We start from the raw sequence: 19,660 nt of genomic DNA, 5'->3' as shown, positions 1-19,660 counted from the left end.
CACTTCCAGAATGAGAGGAACATATTTGGATGGTAACTGTTTCAGCCAATACAGAACAGAAAAGCATATAGCAGGTTTTGGATGTGCTAAGTAGCCTTCCCCTGATTTATGCACTGTGCATCTTTAACTGCCCTTCCCCTGACAGATGAGCACTCTAAAAACCAAACAAACCCTTGGTGTGTCCAAGTATGTCATCAAATGACCTCCTGCTACCGTTATTGATGAGTTACACCTGTTTGCCAACAAATACACTCCTTATCACTGTCATGTGAGTAATCAGGTAGATGCCTGAGCAAACAAGTCTGCCTAGCCCTGGCCCTGACTGCTCTTTCAGCCGGATGCAGATGAAGACCCTCCACAGCTGATATGGAGGGAAGGCTCTCCAGAGACTTAAAGGGGCACATTATAAATTCATCACAGTTTATTTCCAAAGGAAATCACATTTCTAATGAACAACTGTGGCAACTGAACTACACTTAGGATGAGACTTCAATTATTTGTAACTCTGATTCTGTCACTAGACAAAATAAAAGACATTTTCCCCTTAGATGCAGAGATAGAAGAATACTCCTGTTCCTATGGCAGCAGAGAAGACAAACTGACTTCAGAGGTCACCATGAGGCCTATGCAAGAAGATGGACTCCAACGAGGCCTCTCCCCTTTCTGACTCTAGACAGGACATTTCATCTGATGCATGTGCTCTTGACAGACCTTGGATGAAGGGTCCTCATTGCCAAGGGATCCCCTGCTGTGCCCTCAAGCCCATCCTATGAGTGAATCAGCAAGCAGGTACTCTATGAGTAAGTGCTCTATGAGTGAGTGCCATCATGCACAGCTGGCATCAGGACAAAGATGAATCAGTCCTTTATTCAAAGGAAAAGACTCTCACTCCTGAAATTCAAGCACAATTGAGAGTACCTGTGACACCAGAGCATTACAGCTCCCTGTGGACTCTTGGAAAACACTCTAATCGGAATCTGCAATGTCTGTTAAATGACTGTATTTAGGCAATATCTAGACTGGTGGGATAAATCACATTTTGTATGTATGGTGAATTGTTTATCATGGAAGCATAGAAAAAATAAAGCTTTTGAGGGCCCAGATTAGCAAAGAGAAGAGTCACCTCCAAGAAAACACACTCAGAAAGAGAATGGGCAAGGAAAAGGACAGAGATGGGAAGTACTTGGACTCTTTTCCCATTAGCCCAAACTATGTCAAGTGGACAAAGAGAAGCAATCTCTGTCAGCACAAGCACTTTGTGCAGTCTTTTCCAAATATTCCCAGAGGAAGTGTGGTTCTGCCCTGCCCCTGCTCTTAGCCCTTTTCTAAATAGCACCATTTAGTATAGGATAAGCAGAGTCAAGGTTACTCTTTTTTTCCCCCTTTCTTTCTCTCTCTTTGCAAATTACTGCTGAGTTCACTACTGAAATTGATAGAGTGAAATGTTTGTTTTGCTTACTTGGTCAAAGAACGGGTAAAATATTATCTGAAGTTCATGCCACAAATATATTTTGTTCTTATCTTTAGTAAACAGTTAGTAACAGTGAAGCTCTCATTATCAACAAGAGCTGTGTACCTAAATCCCTTCCCTCCCACCCTTAATGTCTTTTACTCTGTAGCTGATAAAAAGTTTTCAATTACAGAGCTCTACTCACAAGAAGACATATATGTGTGAGAAACGTGTGTTGAGTGTGTTGCAGAGACACTGCACATTGTACTGCAGTAGAGGGCTCATAATAAAAATTGGTATAAATGATTGGCATATCAGCATGAGGACAGCCTCAAGGCTAGTGTGCATTGTTTCAGCATCTTCTGATGCTGCTACAAATATATTTTTCTATGCAATTCCATGTTATGAAGCCTTTTTCAGGATTTTTTACACCTGAGTGTAAAAAAATACCACTCAGCTGACATTCAGAAAACTGCTAAATTTGGATATAAATGTCTGAACTGAGAATAGACACAGATACGTTTAAAATGTCTATTTGTAAATGCACAACTTTCTGTCTCTCTATCCACCAAAAAATATAGGTCTTATTATCTTAAGAAACTTTTCTGTAATTAAAGCAAAGACTCTTGATTTTCTGACTAAAATTTCTAATAGGAAAACTGAGTACTAGATACTTGTTTTGTTTATACATTAAGTAATTTTGTCATGTTTTAAAAAGCAGAACAGATTCTTACAACTGAAACCAGGAGTTACTTGGTTCTGCCCTTGTCATAGGTGAAAATAGGGCTTGCCTACTCTGTTTCTGAGTTAAAATTGGAAGTGATCTGCACAGGATGTAATTGGATGTTATCCTCCATGCAAGAGAGGCTCAGGAGTGTAATTATTCTCTACACTTAGAGATTTGGTGCTGTAATGTTTAAAAATTCAAACTCAAATGCTCTTATTAAAAGGGACATATTTGAATATCTGGATTTGTGTACTTTTATCTGCAGTTCTAAATTAGCTGAAACATCTACCGTGAAGGACACAACCACTTTATTTGTCTGCACAGAAAGCTTCAGCCTGGTCCAAGCCCTCCATCACACCCACTTGTATGGCATTAACAGCACCTACATTAAGTACTTTTGGGACCTCATCTCATCAGGACATGTAATACCTGCTTTGATTTCAGATCAAAAAGCCCTTAGTCACTGTATGTGTATGCAGTAGGATCTCATGAGGACAGCACACAAGGGTGGAGGTTCTCCAGAGATGACAGCCACCATTCTCTGTGCAGCCTAGCCTCTGTTTTCTCTAATCCCACACCTCCTTGAGCTCCTGCTTCTCATCATTACGGAAATGAATTTTCACCATTGAGTTTTTGCTTCTACTCTTACTGCTACCCATTCAGCCCACTGTAAATTTCTGTAAAATACTGTACGTTTCATAAAATAGGGAGAAAAAAAGGATGACCCTTAAAAGGTCATTTAATGTCTTTTTTATGTTTGCTAAATGCAACAAAGGATGCAATGGTAAACAGAATCATGTGAAACACGTCTGTAGGCTGACCCTTAGCACTACTGTAACAGCAGAAGCAGGCAGCTTTAGTCATCATTTCACAAACCAGCAGAGGAACTTAAAAAAATCCTTAGAAAATCAGTTTTTTTTCAGACCAATGATATGACATTTCTCTGTTTGGATTCTTGTGATGTGTTTTTAATACATCAATTATTTTAATACATCAATTATTCAGAACTATTATTTAGTGTAAAATATACTTGGCTTCATGCAACCTTTTAATAAATAGAATGCAAAACAGGCAGATATTTGCGATAAGAACTAAGAAAATAGGATAGACTAAATAATTCTCTTTAGACTGTCAAATAACAGTAAACTGAATTAAAAAAATAGAAAAACAAAACAACTCTCTATCAATTTAACTTCATTGTTCCAATCAACCAGGAAAAAAAAAAAAAAAAAAAAAAGAAGAAAAAGAAGAAGAATGTAGTTTTACTGCTAGATTTAGAAGTGTGTTTCAGGTCCCATGTGGAAGGAAATACCTGTGACCCAGCAGGATGTGGGGTCAGGCACTCTGATTGCTGATAAGACTGAGCCAGCCAGCACACAGTGCATAAGGTCAGAAGAAAGAGGCGTGCTTAACCCTGCATGCTGCTTCAGAGAGCTCCTGTTGAGGTGTTGATAGAACCATCCCTTGCTTTGCACACTCACTGGTTGCATATCCTGTGTCCATTCTGAACTGGTGCTGGGTGTACAGGAGTGAGAGATTTAATGGAAGAGGAAAATCAGGAAAGTGAAGCACTGTCTATTAAAGCAAATTAAAAACACGGAGTTACTTCACAAAATCATTGGTAGTTATATAGGTGTGTGTGTCTTTTACCCACAGTTGTTTAACCGTAATTTGGTCATGCAGTCAAGGAGCAGAAAAAAATGATTAGTTGCATCCTGGAAAGTCTGAGCTGCTTGCAGTTCAGTCAGGGATGCCATACAAGCAAAATAAAATAAAATTAACAAATACCAAAAACATTGCAGGTAAAGGAAATGCTTCCAGGCTGAATTGATCTGATTCTTGCAGTTATCCTGTTTTTGTTGGTTTTTGTTGTTGTTGTTGTTTTTCATTCAGAGATAACATTGCTTGACCAATTGTACTTTTCATCTTTATTTTTCAAAGTTTTGAAAAACTTTCCAAAGGAGACTTCCTTTGTTTTACCTCTGTCAGGGTCTATTGCTATTGTGAGTTTATAGTTTCCTAGCTATAATATACAGGAAGAACAATCAAACAAACAAAAAAAAAAAAGCAAAAATATTTCACTCAAAAGCATTCTATTTTCCTGAAAAATTAATAGAAATAATTAATAGGGCTGTACAGACATTAAGCCACAGTTCACATCTATTGCATTCAGACAACATTTCTTCTTAAATTAGCTGTCCTACTTTCTTCCCCTTCCAGAAGGCTCATATTGGGCAGATCTCTACAAAAGTAATTATTCTCACGTAAGAAATTAGGGGGGGTTGATAATGAACTGCGGCCTTTTTTCAGCAGGAGTTACAATGTCTTCACAGTTTCATAAGCAAAGAGGTACAGAGCCTATCAAATATTTATTCCTTGCTATATATTCTTCATCTTCTAAGAAACGATGAGTATTTGGTGCAATGATCATGAATTTTGTATTAGAGTACTCAGTTTGTATCTTAATGCTCAAACAATTGTTCTTAATGTATTCTTCCTTAACTAAGAAATCTTCCATCTAATTTAGAAAACTTGTGATTTCTATCACAGCCTCAGAAGTATTATGTTGAGAAACAAGATTCTTTTCCCAGCATCAGAAGTAAAGAAAACGCTATGGTTCAGCAACTAAGAAAGCAACTGTAGTCTCGATAGCATTCCCACTAATCAGAAGTTTTGCTTTGCAAAAAGAAATTCCTTAAACAAATGAATAAATTGTGTATGTTCATAGATATTCAACACATGACTAGAGTAGAGTAAGATTACTGTAGTCCCTGGTGAATATTATTGCAAGAGAAATAATGAAACCGTTCCTGCCTCTGACATTTTTCTTAGCTGCAGCATTGCTGTCCTTGTGCAAAAGCCACTTGGCTTAAGATGGTGGCAATGGGAGTCTCAAGAGTTTGAATTTGGAGCCTAGTCATTTGGCTAACAAAATTAATGTCATTGTGTTGTGGGAGAAAAAAAAAGGGGGGGAGGAGGTGGGGAGGTGGGAGAGGTTGGCTACTGATTTCTTAAAGGAAAGCAAATGTACTGGTTAAATACATACTCTAGTATCCATACTTTGGGGATAACCATTATTAACCTGGTAGACATTTATGGCTTTGTCAGAAATTTTATTGTTGCATAAATTGATTATTGACCTCCTAAAAGTAGAGCTTTACAGAGTAGTAGTCCATAAGGCAAAGCCAGTTTTGAGAACTGAACTGGAGATTTTGTGGTTTTCCTTGTTAACACAGTGCCACTCAAAATACTGGAGTTGGGTTTTGAGACTTTGAGCGTCATGACATTCTTCATGAAATGAAACCAGGTCTTCTTCCTTCCTGAAGGCAAGTGTGAAACTGGATCATTAATTTGGTATCAGGTTAATCCAAGCTCTTCCTCTCCATGCAGGCATTTGGTGAATTGGAAAGCCTTTCTAAAACATCCCTAACAGAAAATGCACAATGAACGCTGGGATTCCAGTGCACCAAATTTCAGCTGCACAAATTTCCCCTCAGAGCACCACAAGAGATAATGTAGTAATCACTTGTCAGATTGCTATTTTCCAATCAAAGCTATGTTTTTAGTTATTTAATTGTACGAGGAGAGAGAATCTCTTTTATCGCCTTCTAATTTATATCATACCTGTTTAAGATAAAAAGCAAATTGGGCCAAATGTTTACCCAATTGCAGAAACAACATCAGTTTTCACAATGCTTACAAAGAGAAGTTAAAACCTGTGAAAATATTTTGAGATAAAAATACTGCCATTCACTTACATCTAGTAAATACTCCAAGCAGGCTGCTTCCATGAGACAGCTGCCTGTTGTTTTGAATAATGTATTAATAAATTCAGCTGTAAATTGTCATGGTGGTTGTGAAGGATAACAGGAAATCTCATGCAATAGCACAATATTTAGTACGAAAAGAAGCTATGGCTGAAGAGATTTACTACTGTACTTCCAATTTGTAGGTAAGGTCTATAATAGAATAATGATAACCTGAACTGAAAATCCACACTTGTGTGCATGCTTAATCTAATAATGCTATGTTAATTAGGTTTGTCACAAAAATGTAATTCCTTGGAATATTAGTTTAATGTTTATAAAAAGACATTACTAAGAGAACTTCTGAACCTTGTAGCATTCTATTCATCACTAATTATTGACTTTGATATTTATGGGAATTTCTTGTACTTCTTCCATAATTCCCTATTGTGAAATTGCTGCTGCTAGTGAGATTCTATTAAATTTTTCTGAAATTTAAATGATGGAAGCAAAACAAAACAATACAGTTTGTTTGTGAGTTTGTAGGTACACGTCGTTGTTGTGTTAAGAGTTTTCAAAGGCCTTTTTTTTTTTTCCTTTTAGCTTATGCTCCATTTACAAAGGGGCAAATGATTGAATTCACTTCACTGAATTGAACTTATACAGCTTCCTGCTGGGTTCTGGGGAGCATTCATGGAACACCACCTGGAGGGCAGCTGCTCTTTTCTCCTAGTCCTGAATATCATTAAATTTCAGCAGCAAGATGACACACTACAGAAAATTTTGTTTTAAGGCTGCACTCTTCTGTGCTGTTATTGTCAAGAATGGACTGAAGGGACTGATCTATCTGGAAAGAGAGCAATAGTTTTTAGTCCCTGTCCTCAAGTGTCCATGACCAGGAAAAGCACAATGACTAGAAGCATAAGACTCTTAGCAAAAGAAAACAACAACAGCAACAACAACAATAACAATAATAATAATAATAAATTATTATTATTAAAAGCAAGCATTTCAAAATATTGCACTTATAAATGTAAGTACTCATGGCTTGTGCAGAAGCTCCCACAATTTAAGTCCATATGTGAGCTGCAGAGTGTCTTTATTTAAAAAAGGAGAGCAATTGCTAACCTTATCTCTCACATGTGGCTGACACTGGAGCTGCCCTAAGAACTCATTTTCTTGTAACTATTTGCTTAAGCATTTCACTAACAGATTACACCTGAAGAGAATATTGCAGTGAAATACTGAAGGCACGGCTTCATGCCTGTGCCTTCCAGTGGGGCAAGTAACTGAGGCTGAGACCTTGTCTGGATTTTGCACAGTTTGAACTGTGTTTTTATTTTATTTCCATTACAGTTAAAAAACTGTTTGCATTAGGAGCACAGATCAGATTGGACCAATTTATCATTGCTCACTTCTATAGTTGTGCTTTAATTTTTCTCCTCTAGTTTCCATCCTAGAGCAACGTGAAGCAAGGACAGCATTAAGCAATGGCCCAGCCATTTGTGCGCTTCTCGTATTCCCTGAAGTACACATAAGTCATCCTGCTGATGCTAGCAGGAAGCTGGCACAGAGATCTGAGATAGTAATCCATATACAGTAAATGTTATCTATGTGAATTCTTTGCTTAGCAAGTTGTTATTTTAAAAAATCTATATTATTAACTTCTATTTCTGAATATTTTAATCTCTGCATTTCTCTTTTTTTCTCTGTTACACCTTTTCTACTTATCCTCTTTCCTATGTTATTAGCACCAGATTCTCCTCCTCTTCCTCCTCAGTTTATCATTAAAATTCCTAATAACAACATCAGTGTGGTTTCAAAAAGAGATGAAGGCTGTAGAGTTTGTTACTGATCAATATTGCTTTGTAATATGAATGATCAGCATTTCCTTCCGAAGCTTAATTCAGAAAAATATGATTCAGTCAAATATGTAATGTTACTGGAAAAATGTAGTTTTCTTGAGGAGTGTGCAAAACTTCAGTTCCATTTGATCTGGGTTCTAAGTTTACCATGACTGCGGATCTCCACAGCCTGGGAGCAATGCAGGACCCCCTGCTCTGAAGCAAAGCATCACTGTACAAACTCTGAGCAAGAGGAAGGCACCGGGTCATAATGTATATCTGGGGCTCCCAAGAGAGATAACAGTGATGTTTCCTGAATTGAACTAGGTGATATAACAGTACAAAAACAGTATGTTTCTATTCCATGGCCACTGGAAGTGACTAATGATAAACTTTATTACAGGGAAATAATTTCATATTTGAAACAGCCTTAACCCTTGAACTGTAGTTGAATGACCTGACTGTGATCAGTGCTGGCCTATCCTCTCTGTCCAATGTGATAATATTGAGTAAGGGCTGTTACTCTAGAAGCCCAGATTTAAATGTAAGTTATTTTGTTTTCTTGAGGAAACCAACATTAGCTATTCTGAAAGCCAGAGCTGGGGGCACATAGGGCAGAGACAGAGTGCAGGTGGGAGGTGAGTATGCTAACCTGCTCTCTGAAAGCAAACATCTTTAGGATTGGGCCCATATTTTCCAATCTCAATTCTCAGGAAAACTAAAAAGGCTTATTCTGTATTACAAGAAAATTCATACTTAGTGAAGCCACTGAGTTTGTCTATATTTCTTCTACCACAGCAATCTTGTTGTAAATGAAAACTTGCATCTGATGAACACCAAATAATGGATTTTCAAACTAGCACTGAAATGGAAAAGATCATTCTGGGTAAGACTGGTGTCTAGATAAAATGTAAATTCAATCACTCTGTGAAGTGATTCTGAATAATCAGAAATGCACACAGTCACTAAAATGCATTACCAGAACAACACAGAAATGGAACAGCATGGCAATATTTTTTTCTGCTTAAGGATAGGAGTGGCTAGTTCTCTCAAGTAATAATTCTTTTTCAAGATAAAACTGTTAGTGGGGTAGAGGGGAGGAAGGGAAGAAAAAGAGAAAGAGAAAGAGAGAGAGGAAGGAGGGAAGGAAGGAGGGAAGGAAGGAGGGAAGGAAGGGGGGGGGAAAAATCATGCTTCTATTGGGTTGGCTCTGATTCTGATCTTCACCCCAGCCCAAAATGAAATGATTGCATTGTACAAACTGTCTTTTCAAACATGAATTTCCTGTGTACATATTCATTTAGTCTCAAGGCTGCATGGTGTTGAATTCACAGGACTGTAATCAGGCGGATTTTATGACCATTCCTGTTTTGTCAGGATCATTGTTGTAGCCTTAGATAAATTACCTTGCCTCTGAGTCAGACCTTCCAATAAAAGCTTTGGTTCATTTATGCCTAAGTTACCAAATTAAGAACACGGAGAGAAATCTGAATTTGAATATAGTTGATCAACTGCTCCCATTCTTCTCGTTTGTGAACCAAATTCCTTATCCATCAAATAAAGTCCATCCTTAAAATCTATTTATCTTCAAAGTAGACATAAGGATGTGGTGTGGAACCATGTCAAAGACCTTGCGAAAGTCCAAGCAGATGACTTCAGTTGCCTTTTATTTGTCCACTGGTGATGTAATTCCATCTTAGAAAGCCACCAGATTGGATCAGGCATGGTCTCCCCTAGGTGAAGTTGTGCTGGCTGTTTCAGGTCACCTTCTCTCTCATCCTCCATCATGTGCCTTAACGTCTCTTTCAGATGGCTCTACTCCACGACTTTCCTAAGCAAAGATAAAAGCTGACCAGCTCTGTAGTTTCCTTTTCTCCTTTTCTTAAAAATGGGAGGGATTATTTACCCTTTATTTTCCTTCTTCCAGTCACTGGGGACTAAAAACCTATAGCAGAGGATGGTTTCGATCCATCGACCTCTGGGTTATGGGCCCAGCACGCTTCCGCTGCGCCACTCTGCTCTCTCTACTTGGTGATAATAATTCCTTAATGCAGAGTCTGGCTTGGCATGAGACATAAACTACTGTGCAAATTGCAAGTACTGTTAATTATCATTTTCTAGTTTATCATTGAGCATTTTGGAAAAAAAAAAAAAAAAAGAAAGAAAAAAAGAAAAAAAAAAGAAAAAAAGAAAAAGCCTATACAATAAGCTATAATAAACACTTTTTATTTGCTGCTGTGACTTACAATTCCTATTGCAGCAAAACAGAAAAATAAGATCAAGTCTCAGCTGACTTACAAAGATCATTAGTAACCATGTCTTGTATGCAAGAGCTGGATTCGGGCCATGCTGACATAAGACAATCAGTTTTCTATACTTGCAGGATGCTGTAATGAAATGCCTGATTTGATGAAGTTAGAGGCATTATGATATTTTCATCGTTGTGTAATAAAGCATCAGGAAACCTTCAAGCCTCTGCTGTTATTGAATATCTTAGTGGCATTATTACTAGCAGTGTACAGATAGGAGAAGGGGAAGGAGAGGGAGGGAGAAGTATGGGCAGTTTGGGCTCTTGGCTGGAGGTGAACAGTCTTTTCCAAATTAATATGTTCATCACCATCACAACACGATTGGTACAGCCAGGGTTTTGCACGCAGCTGGGACTTCCTGCTTTATTTCAGAAATAAGAAATAGTAGATGGAAAAATGAAGTGATTTGCAATTCTACTACAAAGCAATGATCGCTAGAGTGGTATGCTGGTTTTGTTTTGGTTTGGTTTTTTTTACAGTTACCTATTTTTGGAGAATAGGCAGTCATTCAGTTGGATATTCTTTTAGGATCTGAAAGAACACACCATAATTTTCATAGAAATTAGTAATGTACTTAAATATGCATGCACATTTGCATGCTATGCAGAGTTTTAAGGATATTATCCAAATATGCAACAAATTAATATAAATGGAAAACTAAAATCATTACCAACTGAAGTGTTGCTTTCTCTGAGCCCCCAGTCACAGTCAGCATTTTTAATTCATTCCTGTGAATTCAGCAGGGCTTTGTGTAGGAATAAAACAAACAAAATTTCTATGTGCTTTCATTGTTTAGCTACTGTAGAATTTCTTGTGTCTGCTGATATTATTTATTACTAGGAGGGCTGTTTGTTTGTTTTCCATTTGGAAAAAAAAATGCAACAAAGCATTTGTTAAATTTATTTCTTTTTGAAACAATGGCAGCAGAAAGATTTACACAGGCATAACAAAACAAGGACGTAAGGAGCTTTTTAAAGAAATTCATATAATCTTTTTCCTCTGATCATATATAGCCAATAGGAATATTACATGGTTTGTTTCTTTGTTCAGCAATGAAGCTCTTGCTTCCCTCCTCACTGTACAGCTGTTGCGCTGCTTTCCCTTGCACGGTGCCAGCTCAAGCCCAGGCTTAGAACTGCCAGCAGGAAAAGTGTCCTGAGGGAGAAGTCCAGGCATCCTGAGAAGTGCAGAGACCAAGTTTTTCCAAGCAGAGCTCTGCCAAGAGCGGGCAGAAGCAGCTCACACAGGAACACAGCCAGGGCACCTGGTAGATGTGCTCGTGCATCACCCCAATGCTCTCACACACTAAGAAACACTGCGAAAGCAAACCTTGGAGTGGTTCCCCGGTGGGTGAGACTCCTGGCTGACCCAACAGAAGAGGTCACGTTGTGGTCACTCCATTGGGTATGTCCAATCACATCATTAGGGAATGATGTGGGTCCAAGCAGCACTTAGGGAAGGATTTTCTTCAAAGATGCTGAATTTTATAGAATTGTATTCGCTGCGTGCGTCCTGTAATGAAAACTTCCTCGTGTACTGGCTGCAGAGGGCTTCTCTTTCGAGTACGGGCAACAGGAATCTGATCAGAAGGACAACAGTTGGGACGGAGACTCAATGTCATCTCCGCACGTTACATTGTTGCCTCCTTCGAGGCATTGAAACCAAAGAAAATACTTTGTTTCTATTTATTAGGCTCAGATGTTAATTTGTTGTAAGCGGTGATGCTCCGCTGTTCTTTAGTGGGGAGAAAAAGGTAAATAATAAATCTGCGTGTGTCTTTTCAGCTGCTTTATATCTAACAGGTACACTGGTGTGGTTGTTACATTTCTGTTGTGTCACTGCTACATTCTCAAATTGTGGAAAGCCTCCCGGATTGAATAAACGTTAAATAAACTAAAAATAAGAAACAAAATGTATGTAATAATTACAACTATCATTCAAGACTTGATAAAGAGAAGACGTAAACATATATCATAAATTGAGTATGTAATAAATCCTGGATGACTCATAAATAGTTTCCACGTAAGGAGATTAACTGGCACACATATGAGTGTGAAATATTATACAGTAAAACCTGTGTGCCCTATGAGACTACCCTAGGGTACCGACAAATACTTTACAACATCAAATTACCCATATTAAGCAAACTGGCTCTGCAATTTAACCAGAGATGGTTTATAATTGGTTCAAGGTACAACACTTTTTCCTAAGAGACCTGCTAAAACACTGTGGATTTCAATGTCTGCGGGCCAACAATACACATTTATAGCATTATGAATAAGCTCTGCCTTTATGAATTGTTCTGAATTTTGTGGAAGCTTTCTATCATCACACAACAACGAACAATAACAAGAACAGCAACAAGAACAACAAAAAAAAACTGTTAAAAATAATTGCTTTCTTTTTATTTCCACATAGTTAGCTGGTGAATATTTCATTAAAACCAAGCTAAAATAAAAATAATTTTAATTTACACATCGAATTTGCATATTTCAAGTTTTCAGTAGAAACAGCAAAACAGTTGTATTTAAACAGGCTTAGCAACAGTAATTTCTGATTGCAAATAACTGCAATCTGATCTCTTACGGTTTCTCTTCATATTTTTTTCAAGTGTAATTGTCAGACACTTCCAATAAGAGATGCATCTCTTCTAAATTGTTCTCCTGCCCTGAAAAGTGATTTGATAAAAATGGCACTGGGGGCTCCAGATTCATTATCTCACTGATTTTCCTACCCAATGAGCTCAGTTTGCAAGTAAATTTCTAACTGCCAGCTGCACAAACTCAGCCTGAATCCTGGATCCCTTCCATCTCATGCATCACCACCAGTAATAAATATCCCGTATGCCAGAGTATGCCCTCTATGGCATCTGTGCAGTCCCAGTGCCATCCGTGAATTTGCACAGGTGTTGCTGGGGGCAGACGTTCAGCTCAATTGGGTTACGCACAAGTGGCTGAGGAAGCGATCTGTCAGACAGAACTGCTCCTGCTGCAGTGATCTGTGGGATGAGAGGGACCCAGTCTGACTCGCAGAGCCTGGGAGATGGATTAGTCTCACAAATAAGGAATTATCACATCTTGAAAGCAAAAACCCTAAAGGAGTCGCAGTGAACGTGGAATATCCCAGCACGATTTGCTGTGCCATTTCTTAGAGCCTGAATGGTCCTGTAGCATATGTAATACTCAAGGAAAACGTTTGAAGGTCTTTTGATGTGTTTTTTCGTTGTTTTGGTTTTTTTTGGTTTGTTTTTTTTTGTTTTGTTTTTTGGTTTTTTTTGTTTTTTTTTTTTTTGTTTGTTTGTTTGTTTTTTAATAGGTCGCACTCGGAGATGAGGATGACATTATTAAAAGCGCTAATATGTTTTAAAATATCTCCCCGTTTAAGATCAACGGGCTGTGAAGAAACGGCCCATCCATGTTGCCCCAGAGGAGCAGTGCTGTTTCCCAACCGTGTTTTAGCAGGTGATTGCCGAACAACAGCCTACTTTAGGATGCTAGACTCTAACACCCCGAGTCAATCCCAGCCCTATACAACTTATCCGGTGAGAATCTGGTTGCTAACTGCTGAATTTGTAGGTCCCGGATTGTTTCAGCTTGAAGACAAAACACACAATTTCCTTCCCGGGATATCTTTGTTGATTACGTTTTAAAAACAATGGTCGAAGTGGAAGGCCAGATTCTGCACTCTGCACCAGCCTGCCAGAGAACCATCCTCACCACAGGTCTCTGCTGCAAGTGACAAAATAAACATTTTGTCACACACAAAAGAACCAAGGTTAAATATATCTGGATACCTTAATCTGTATTTAGGTGTTAATGTAAATTGAGTTTATTTAGATTTTGACCGGGCTGGTAATCTCAGATGATCACTCCATTTCAGCTGAGTACACTTCTCCCCTCTTCTGAAACTCAGCTGTTACACCTGGCAGTTCTGGGTGACTACATCCCTTCATTTTCAAAGCAGAGTCTGTATGGAAACCACAGCCCTTCACAATTTCAGTTTCAGGAGCATTGGGGTAGCAGCTAAAAGGGCAGGAAAGGATTCCATCTCAGGTGTAACACCTCTGTTCAGAATTCCTCACTTTTCTTATAAAGGCAAAACTCTTGACATTGTAATTCTGTTTTCCTGCACCCTGAATATACAGTTTGTGATTCCACCCACTTCCTTCACCCTGCAGAAAGTGACTATGCTTTCTTCACACTTCTCTCAAAGTCATCTTGGGTTCCCCAGACAAAAATCCACAGCACATTTCAAAATAAGCATGAAACAAAAAGTGCTGCACCTGTAACGCTATTTGTCTTCAGACAGAGTACAGTAAAAATCCTGGCTTTTTTCATTTACTCTCCTCATTTGGTTGTCAGAGCCTTGAACAGTGTTAAGTCTGTTACCTGTCTCATAGAAACATTAATCCCTTCTCTTTTTCAAGCATCATTTGGGGCAGAGGTAAGCACATAAGGCCACATTCAAAAGGCCTATGCATCTGCACAATGTATTTTCTTCTGCCCATCTACCAGCCTTGTCAACTTCTACTCTGAGAGACCTCAGTGCTTTTATCAACATGATACATTCACACCTCTCCTCAAAATGGAGCACTAGGGAAGATGATTATTCATTTGAATTTCAAAAGAATTAGTGGGGTGTTAACAGCTCCACCCCAACAGGGAAATACACCTATACTCTTACTAAACTGTTTTTAGAGCAGGAAATTATTTCATTTTAACACTAGTATCTACTAATTTGTGCACATCTTTTAACTAGATTTTTGAAATCAAGATTTTTTTTTTCTTGAGAGTAGCTGTCATTTATTGGTCTGCTTTCAGCTACATTATCTTCCCAGTACTATCCTTCAAAATAAAACAAACAAACAAAAAGTCAGAAAGTAACACTAACAAGCATGAGGAAACAGTAATGCTATTCATATTTAAAAGATTGCTATGAGGAAAAACTGAAATGCTGCCAACATGCTTCAGAATATGAGATATACTAGAAAAAGAGAAAAACAGGATTTATGGAAGTTATGTGAGGTCCATGGTATTGATACACTTCCTTACAGGGACACAAATGAAGGAGAAGAAACATCCCAGACAAAGTGCTGTAATGACATTATGAAGGAGATGGGACTGTCCTGGATTCAGTCCACACTGAAGCTTTATTAAAAGTGATCTCTCCTCATCTTAGTGCGTTAAATGTCAAATTGTGTCACCCTGGAGGAAGAAGTCCTTACCATCTAAATGAATCTTATCATTATTGATAACACCATCACAAGTCTCATTAATATTGACTACATAGTTTCCATAGGAATAGGTTGATTTTTTTTTTTTTTCTAAAATATTTTACAGCTCTCAGAAAGTGCTAGTTTGAAAAAAAAGAAGAAAAAAAAAAAGCAGAATTTGATGAAATTATATCGTTCTTATTCTTTTCACAGGGAATCAAGGGAACACTCCACTTTCATCAGCTCAACTTTTACACAATTAAGTGACGTAATGAAGTCTCACCCATAGGGTGGGAAAGCAACAACAAGTTAAAATCTTCTGGTCTGTTTCATTTTGCAAACCTACACCAAAGTCTCCTTTTATTTCTAATTGGATTTACAGCGCATGTAAATCCATGGAAATTCATTGATAATCTGAATACTGGCATTTACAGAAAAAGCACTACAAGGAAATGATCATCTAAGACTCTTGGTACCCCAGTAACATTTAGGTAACAGCATCTCAGCAGCAGAGAGCTGTCCTCCCTGGAGGCAGGCAGCCAGCTACATGTCTCCTGGGACCATTGCCTACATCATCATTTGAGAAGCCTGTTCTTACTCTGAAGCTCCTGTCACACCGATGGCCGTACATTGTGCCCCATCCGAGCAGTCCCAAACTGGCCATGCACTGCCAGCAGCCCTCCCAGATGGACCACAGCTGCGCCATCATCCCAAGCACTCCCAAAGGTGCTGCACCCTCTCCTCACACAGCATGCCTAAATAATAATATCTCACAACAGGCTGAGAGTCCTGCCACACAATTTTTTTCCGTTTTACCTCCTACATCCCTAAGGATAAGCATTATTACAGGGCTACACTGTAACACTAGATACAGTCACAGAAGGAGAGGTGGCATCAAGACTCTGAGGAGAAATCTCTCCAGGGTGTCCTCATGGTGAGGTAGAGCAGTATTTTTCACACCCATCTTTCGAAGGAACCTTCTTGAGTGATGCCCTTCCCCTTCCCTCAGCAGGACACGACACCTTATATCTGCCTCTTAAGGCATAGTAACCACGATGTATCCACAAAGATAAAAGGCAAATGATCTTTTTTGTCCTTCCTTTAACCGCACCAGTCACATCACAGCCCGGTGATATCACGGTCACATCATCCAAATACATTCATTTCGTTGTGGTTTGAGGAAAACGCACCGCTATGCTAACTGAAGGCTGATTTAGCACGGGGCTGTAGCCCCGTTAGTAGCAGTTCGGTGCGTGCTGTCAGCAGGGCCCGTCCCGTGCCCGCCAACACGCCTGCGCCCAGCCAGCAGCCCTCACAGAACTTACTAAACTTCTGCCTTGCTGATAACCGCGAGCGGTAGCTTGGAAAACGCAACGGTACCCGCAGCACAGGATGCAAACTCGCTTCCATCACAGGTTTTGCAAAGCGAGATGCCCACAGACGAGCACACCGCCCGTTCTGGATCTCACAGGTTCGGTGGTGGAGCTGCAGAGAGCGGACCGGGGGCGGGTGCGATCTCTGGGGGCCGCGGGTGGGGGGCGGGCGGCGGACCCCGGCCGGGCGGACAGGAGGGAGGGCGGCAGCGGCGAGGTGCAACGGCTGCGGAGCTACAGCTCCCCCTGCCGCTGCCGCTGCGCGGGGCTCCGCGGCTTCCTAAGAGGAGCCGCCAACGCCGCCGTCGCCAACCCTTCCCCGCGGGACGGCAACCGGCAGCTGAAGGCCGAGGGCAGCAGGCGCGGCCCCCCGGGGCCGGGGGAGCAGGAAGGGGCCGGAGAGAGAGCGACGAAGCCGGGAGCCGGGCCCCTTCCCCCACCGCCTCCCGCACAGGGGGGTGTGTCAGCACGGCGAGAGAGGGGGATGGGGAGGAGGGGAGCTGATAAAGGCGGTGGGCTGGGCGACGGGCGGGGCCACGCGCAGCCATTGGCCGTTGCGGGGAGTGATGTCACCCATATGAAACGCTGATAACGCGTCGGGTGCGGAGCCGCGAGTTTTGCAGAAGGGGCAGCGCGCGCGGCGGGGCTAGGCGGGCCGGCGGCGAGGCCGGGGCAGAGCGCGGCGCCCAGCACAGCCCAGCCGCGCCCAGCCCCAGCCCGGCCGTGCCGAGCCGTGCTGCGCTGCGGGCGGCGGTCCACCGGCCGGCGGTACGGTACAACGCGGCGCCCGGCTTGCAGGGCAAGGTGCGGCGGTGGGAGGGGGCGGCGGTCGGCGCGCAGCGGAGCGCCGTGGGGGAGCCCAGCGATGGTGCAGCAGGCGGAAAGCGCGGAGAGCGAGAGCAACCTGCCCCGAGAGGCGATGGACACCGAGGAGGGCGAGTTCATGGCTTGCAGCCCGGTGGCTCTGGACGAGAGCGATCCGGACTGGTGCAAAACGGCGTCGGGGCACATCAAGCGACCGATGAACGCTTTCATGGTGTGGTCTAAGATCGAGAGGAGAAAAATCATGGAGCAGTCGCCGGACATGCACAACGCGGAGATCTCCAAGCGCTTGGGCAAGCGGTGGAAAATGCTGAAGGACAGCGAAAAGATCCCTTTCATCCGGGAGGCGGAGAGGCTGCGGCTCAAGCACATGGCTGATTACCCCGACTACAAGTACCGGCCCAGGAAAAAGCCCAAAATGGACCCCTCGGCCAAGCCCAACGCCGGCCAGAGCCCCGAGAAGAACGCTCCCGGCGGCGGCAGCAAGAGCGCCAAGAGCTCGGGCAAGAAGTGTAGCAAGCTGAAGGCCGCCGCCGCCTCGCCCCCCAAGCCCGGCGCCAAAGCCGCACCGCACGGGGACTACGCTGGGGACGAGTACGTCTTCGGCGCGTTGAAAGTCAGCAGCAAGGCGGTCAAGTGCGTCTTCGTGGACGAGGAGGAGGAGGACGAGGAGGACGAGGACGAGCTGCAACTGCGGATCAAGCAGGAGGCGGACGACGAGGAGGAGGACGAGGAGCCGGGCCCGCAGCAGTTACGGCGGTACAACGTGGCCAAAGTGCCGGCCAGCCCCACCTTGAGCTCCTCGGCGGAGTCCACCGAGGGGGCGAGCCTCTACGAGGAGGTGCGGGGCGCGGCGGGCGGCGGCAGACTCTACTACAGCTTCAAGAACATCACCAAGCAGGGCCCGCCGCCGCCGCAGCCGCCCGCCGGCCTCTCGCCCGCCTCGTCCCGCTCCATCTCCACCTCGTCGGCCGGCAGCGAGGAGGCGGACGACCTCCTGTTCGACCTCAGCCTCAACTTTTCGCAGCACGGCCACGCCGCCGCCGAGCTGGGGGCGGGGGCCGCCGCCGGCAACCTCTCCCTCTCGCTGGTGGACAAGGATCTGGACTCGTTCAGCGAGGGCAGCCTTGGTTCCCACTTCGAGTTCCCCGACTACTGCACCCCGGAGCTGAGCGAGATGATCGCGGGCGACTGGCTGGAGGCCAACTTCTCCGACCTGGTGTTCACGTACTGAGCGGGCGGAGGCGGCGACGGGAGCGGCGGACGCCGGCGGTGGTGATGGTGGTGATGATGATGATGCTTAAAAAAAAAAAAAAAAAAAGTCTTCTTTAAAAAAAAAAAAAAAAAAAAATCCTGATGTTAGTTCCGAGCCCGGGAGTTGTGATTTTTTTATTTTTTTTTTTTAAATTTAATTTTTTTTTTTTTTGTTACATTTGGTGATCACAACAACAACAGCAAAGGCAAATGGGACTGGGGGAAAAAATGCTACAGAAGGCGCTGTTCGAAGCTTGGCGGTCTCTGATGGAAGGCTGGAAGATGGTCTGCGAAGAAGTCTTTTGGCAGCACAACTGTTACTCAAGGGGGTTTGTGGATTTTTTTTTTTTTTTTCCCGTGAGAGATCTTAAAAAACTGTTCTGATTTTTTTTTAATTATTTTTTATTTTCTCTGAAAGGGACCATTGCAACTCTTTTTTTTGGAGGGAGAAAACTGATGTCTTCTATGCATCCGATTCTTAACAAAGCTGCAGGGAGCTTGAAAAAATGCAGACTGTACAAACGCTTACAAATAACTGAACTGACTTAAGATCAGAGTTTACTTTTCAGATCAAATTGTTTATGGTTTTACAAATGTGATTTCTACTTGCCAACCTTTTTTTTTGTAACTTGTTCCCTTATACCTCCTTGATTGAATACCAGACAGCCTAGACCTCAGTACAAAAAGGTATTGAAACATTTTTGATACATAACAGACCTCAGTCTTTTTTAAAAATTAATATATTTTCAGGCGTATTTTTGTACAGTGAAAAGGGAACATTCTTGCTGTGTTTTTTCAGTAAGACTTTTCAGGCACTTCTTCCCTTTTATTTTCTTTTTTTTCCTCTGTTTTTAGCATGCAAGTTTGTTGGTACGTTACGTCCTGGTTTTAAAAGGATTAAAATTAAAAAAAAAAAAAAAAAA

The 19,660-nt window shown here is 41.8% G+C and overlaps 1 protein-coding gene and 1 non-coding gene across 2 annotated transcripts; one reads left to right on the top strand and one right to left on the bottom strand.

The window, feature by feature from the left end:
• Nucleotides 1–9,715: 9,715 nt before the first annotated feature.
• On the bottom strand, nucleotides 9,716–9,787 carry TRNAM-CAU. The gene has a single exon. It is a non-coding gene; the product is annotated as a tRNA-Met (tRNA).
• Nucleotides 9,788–17,526: 7,739 nt separating this feature from the next.
• SOX11 (SRY-box transcription factor 11) lies at nucleotides 17,527–18,717 on the top strand. Its single transcript, XM_042824443.1, has one exon. It carries the CDS (start codon nucleotides 17,527–17,529, stop codon nucleotides 18,715–18,717), a length of 1,191 nt encoding a protein of 396 aa, XP_042680377.1.
• The last annotated feature ends 943 nt before the right edge of the window (nucleotides 18,718–19,660 follow it).

This window comes from Centrocercus urophasianus, unplaced genomic scaffold, assembly GCF_019232065.1.
Source record: "Centrocercus urophasianus isolate 14NV4802_14NV808 unplaced genomic scaffold, USGS_Curo_1.0 seq_10, whole genome shotgun sequence".
NCBI lineage: Eukaryota > Metazoa > Chordata > Aves > Galliformes > Phasianidae > Centrocercus > Centrocercus urophasianus.
Note: the sequence above shows the minus strand (reverse complement) of the source record. Positions and strands in the feature narration are given on the sequence as shown.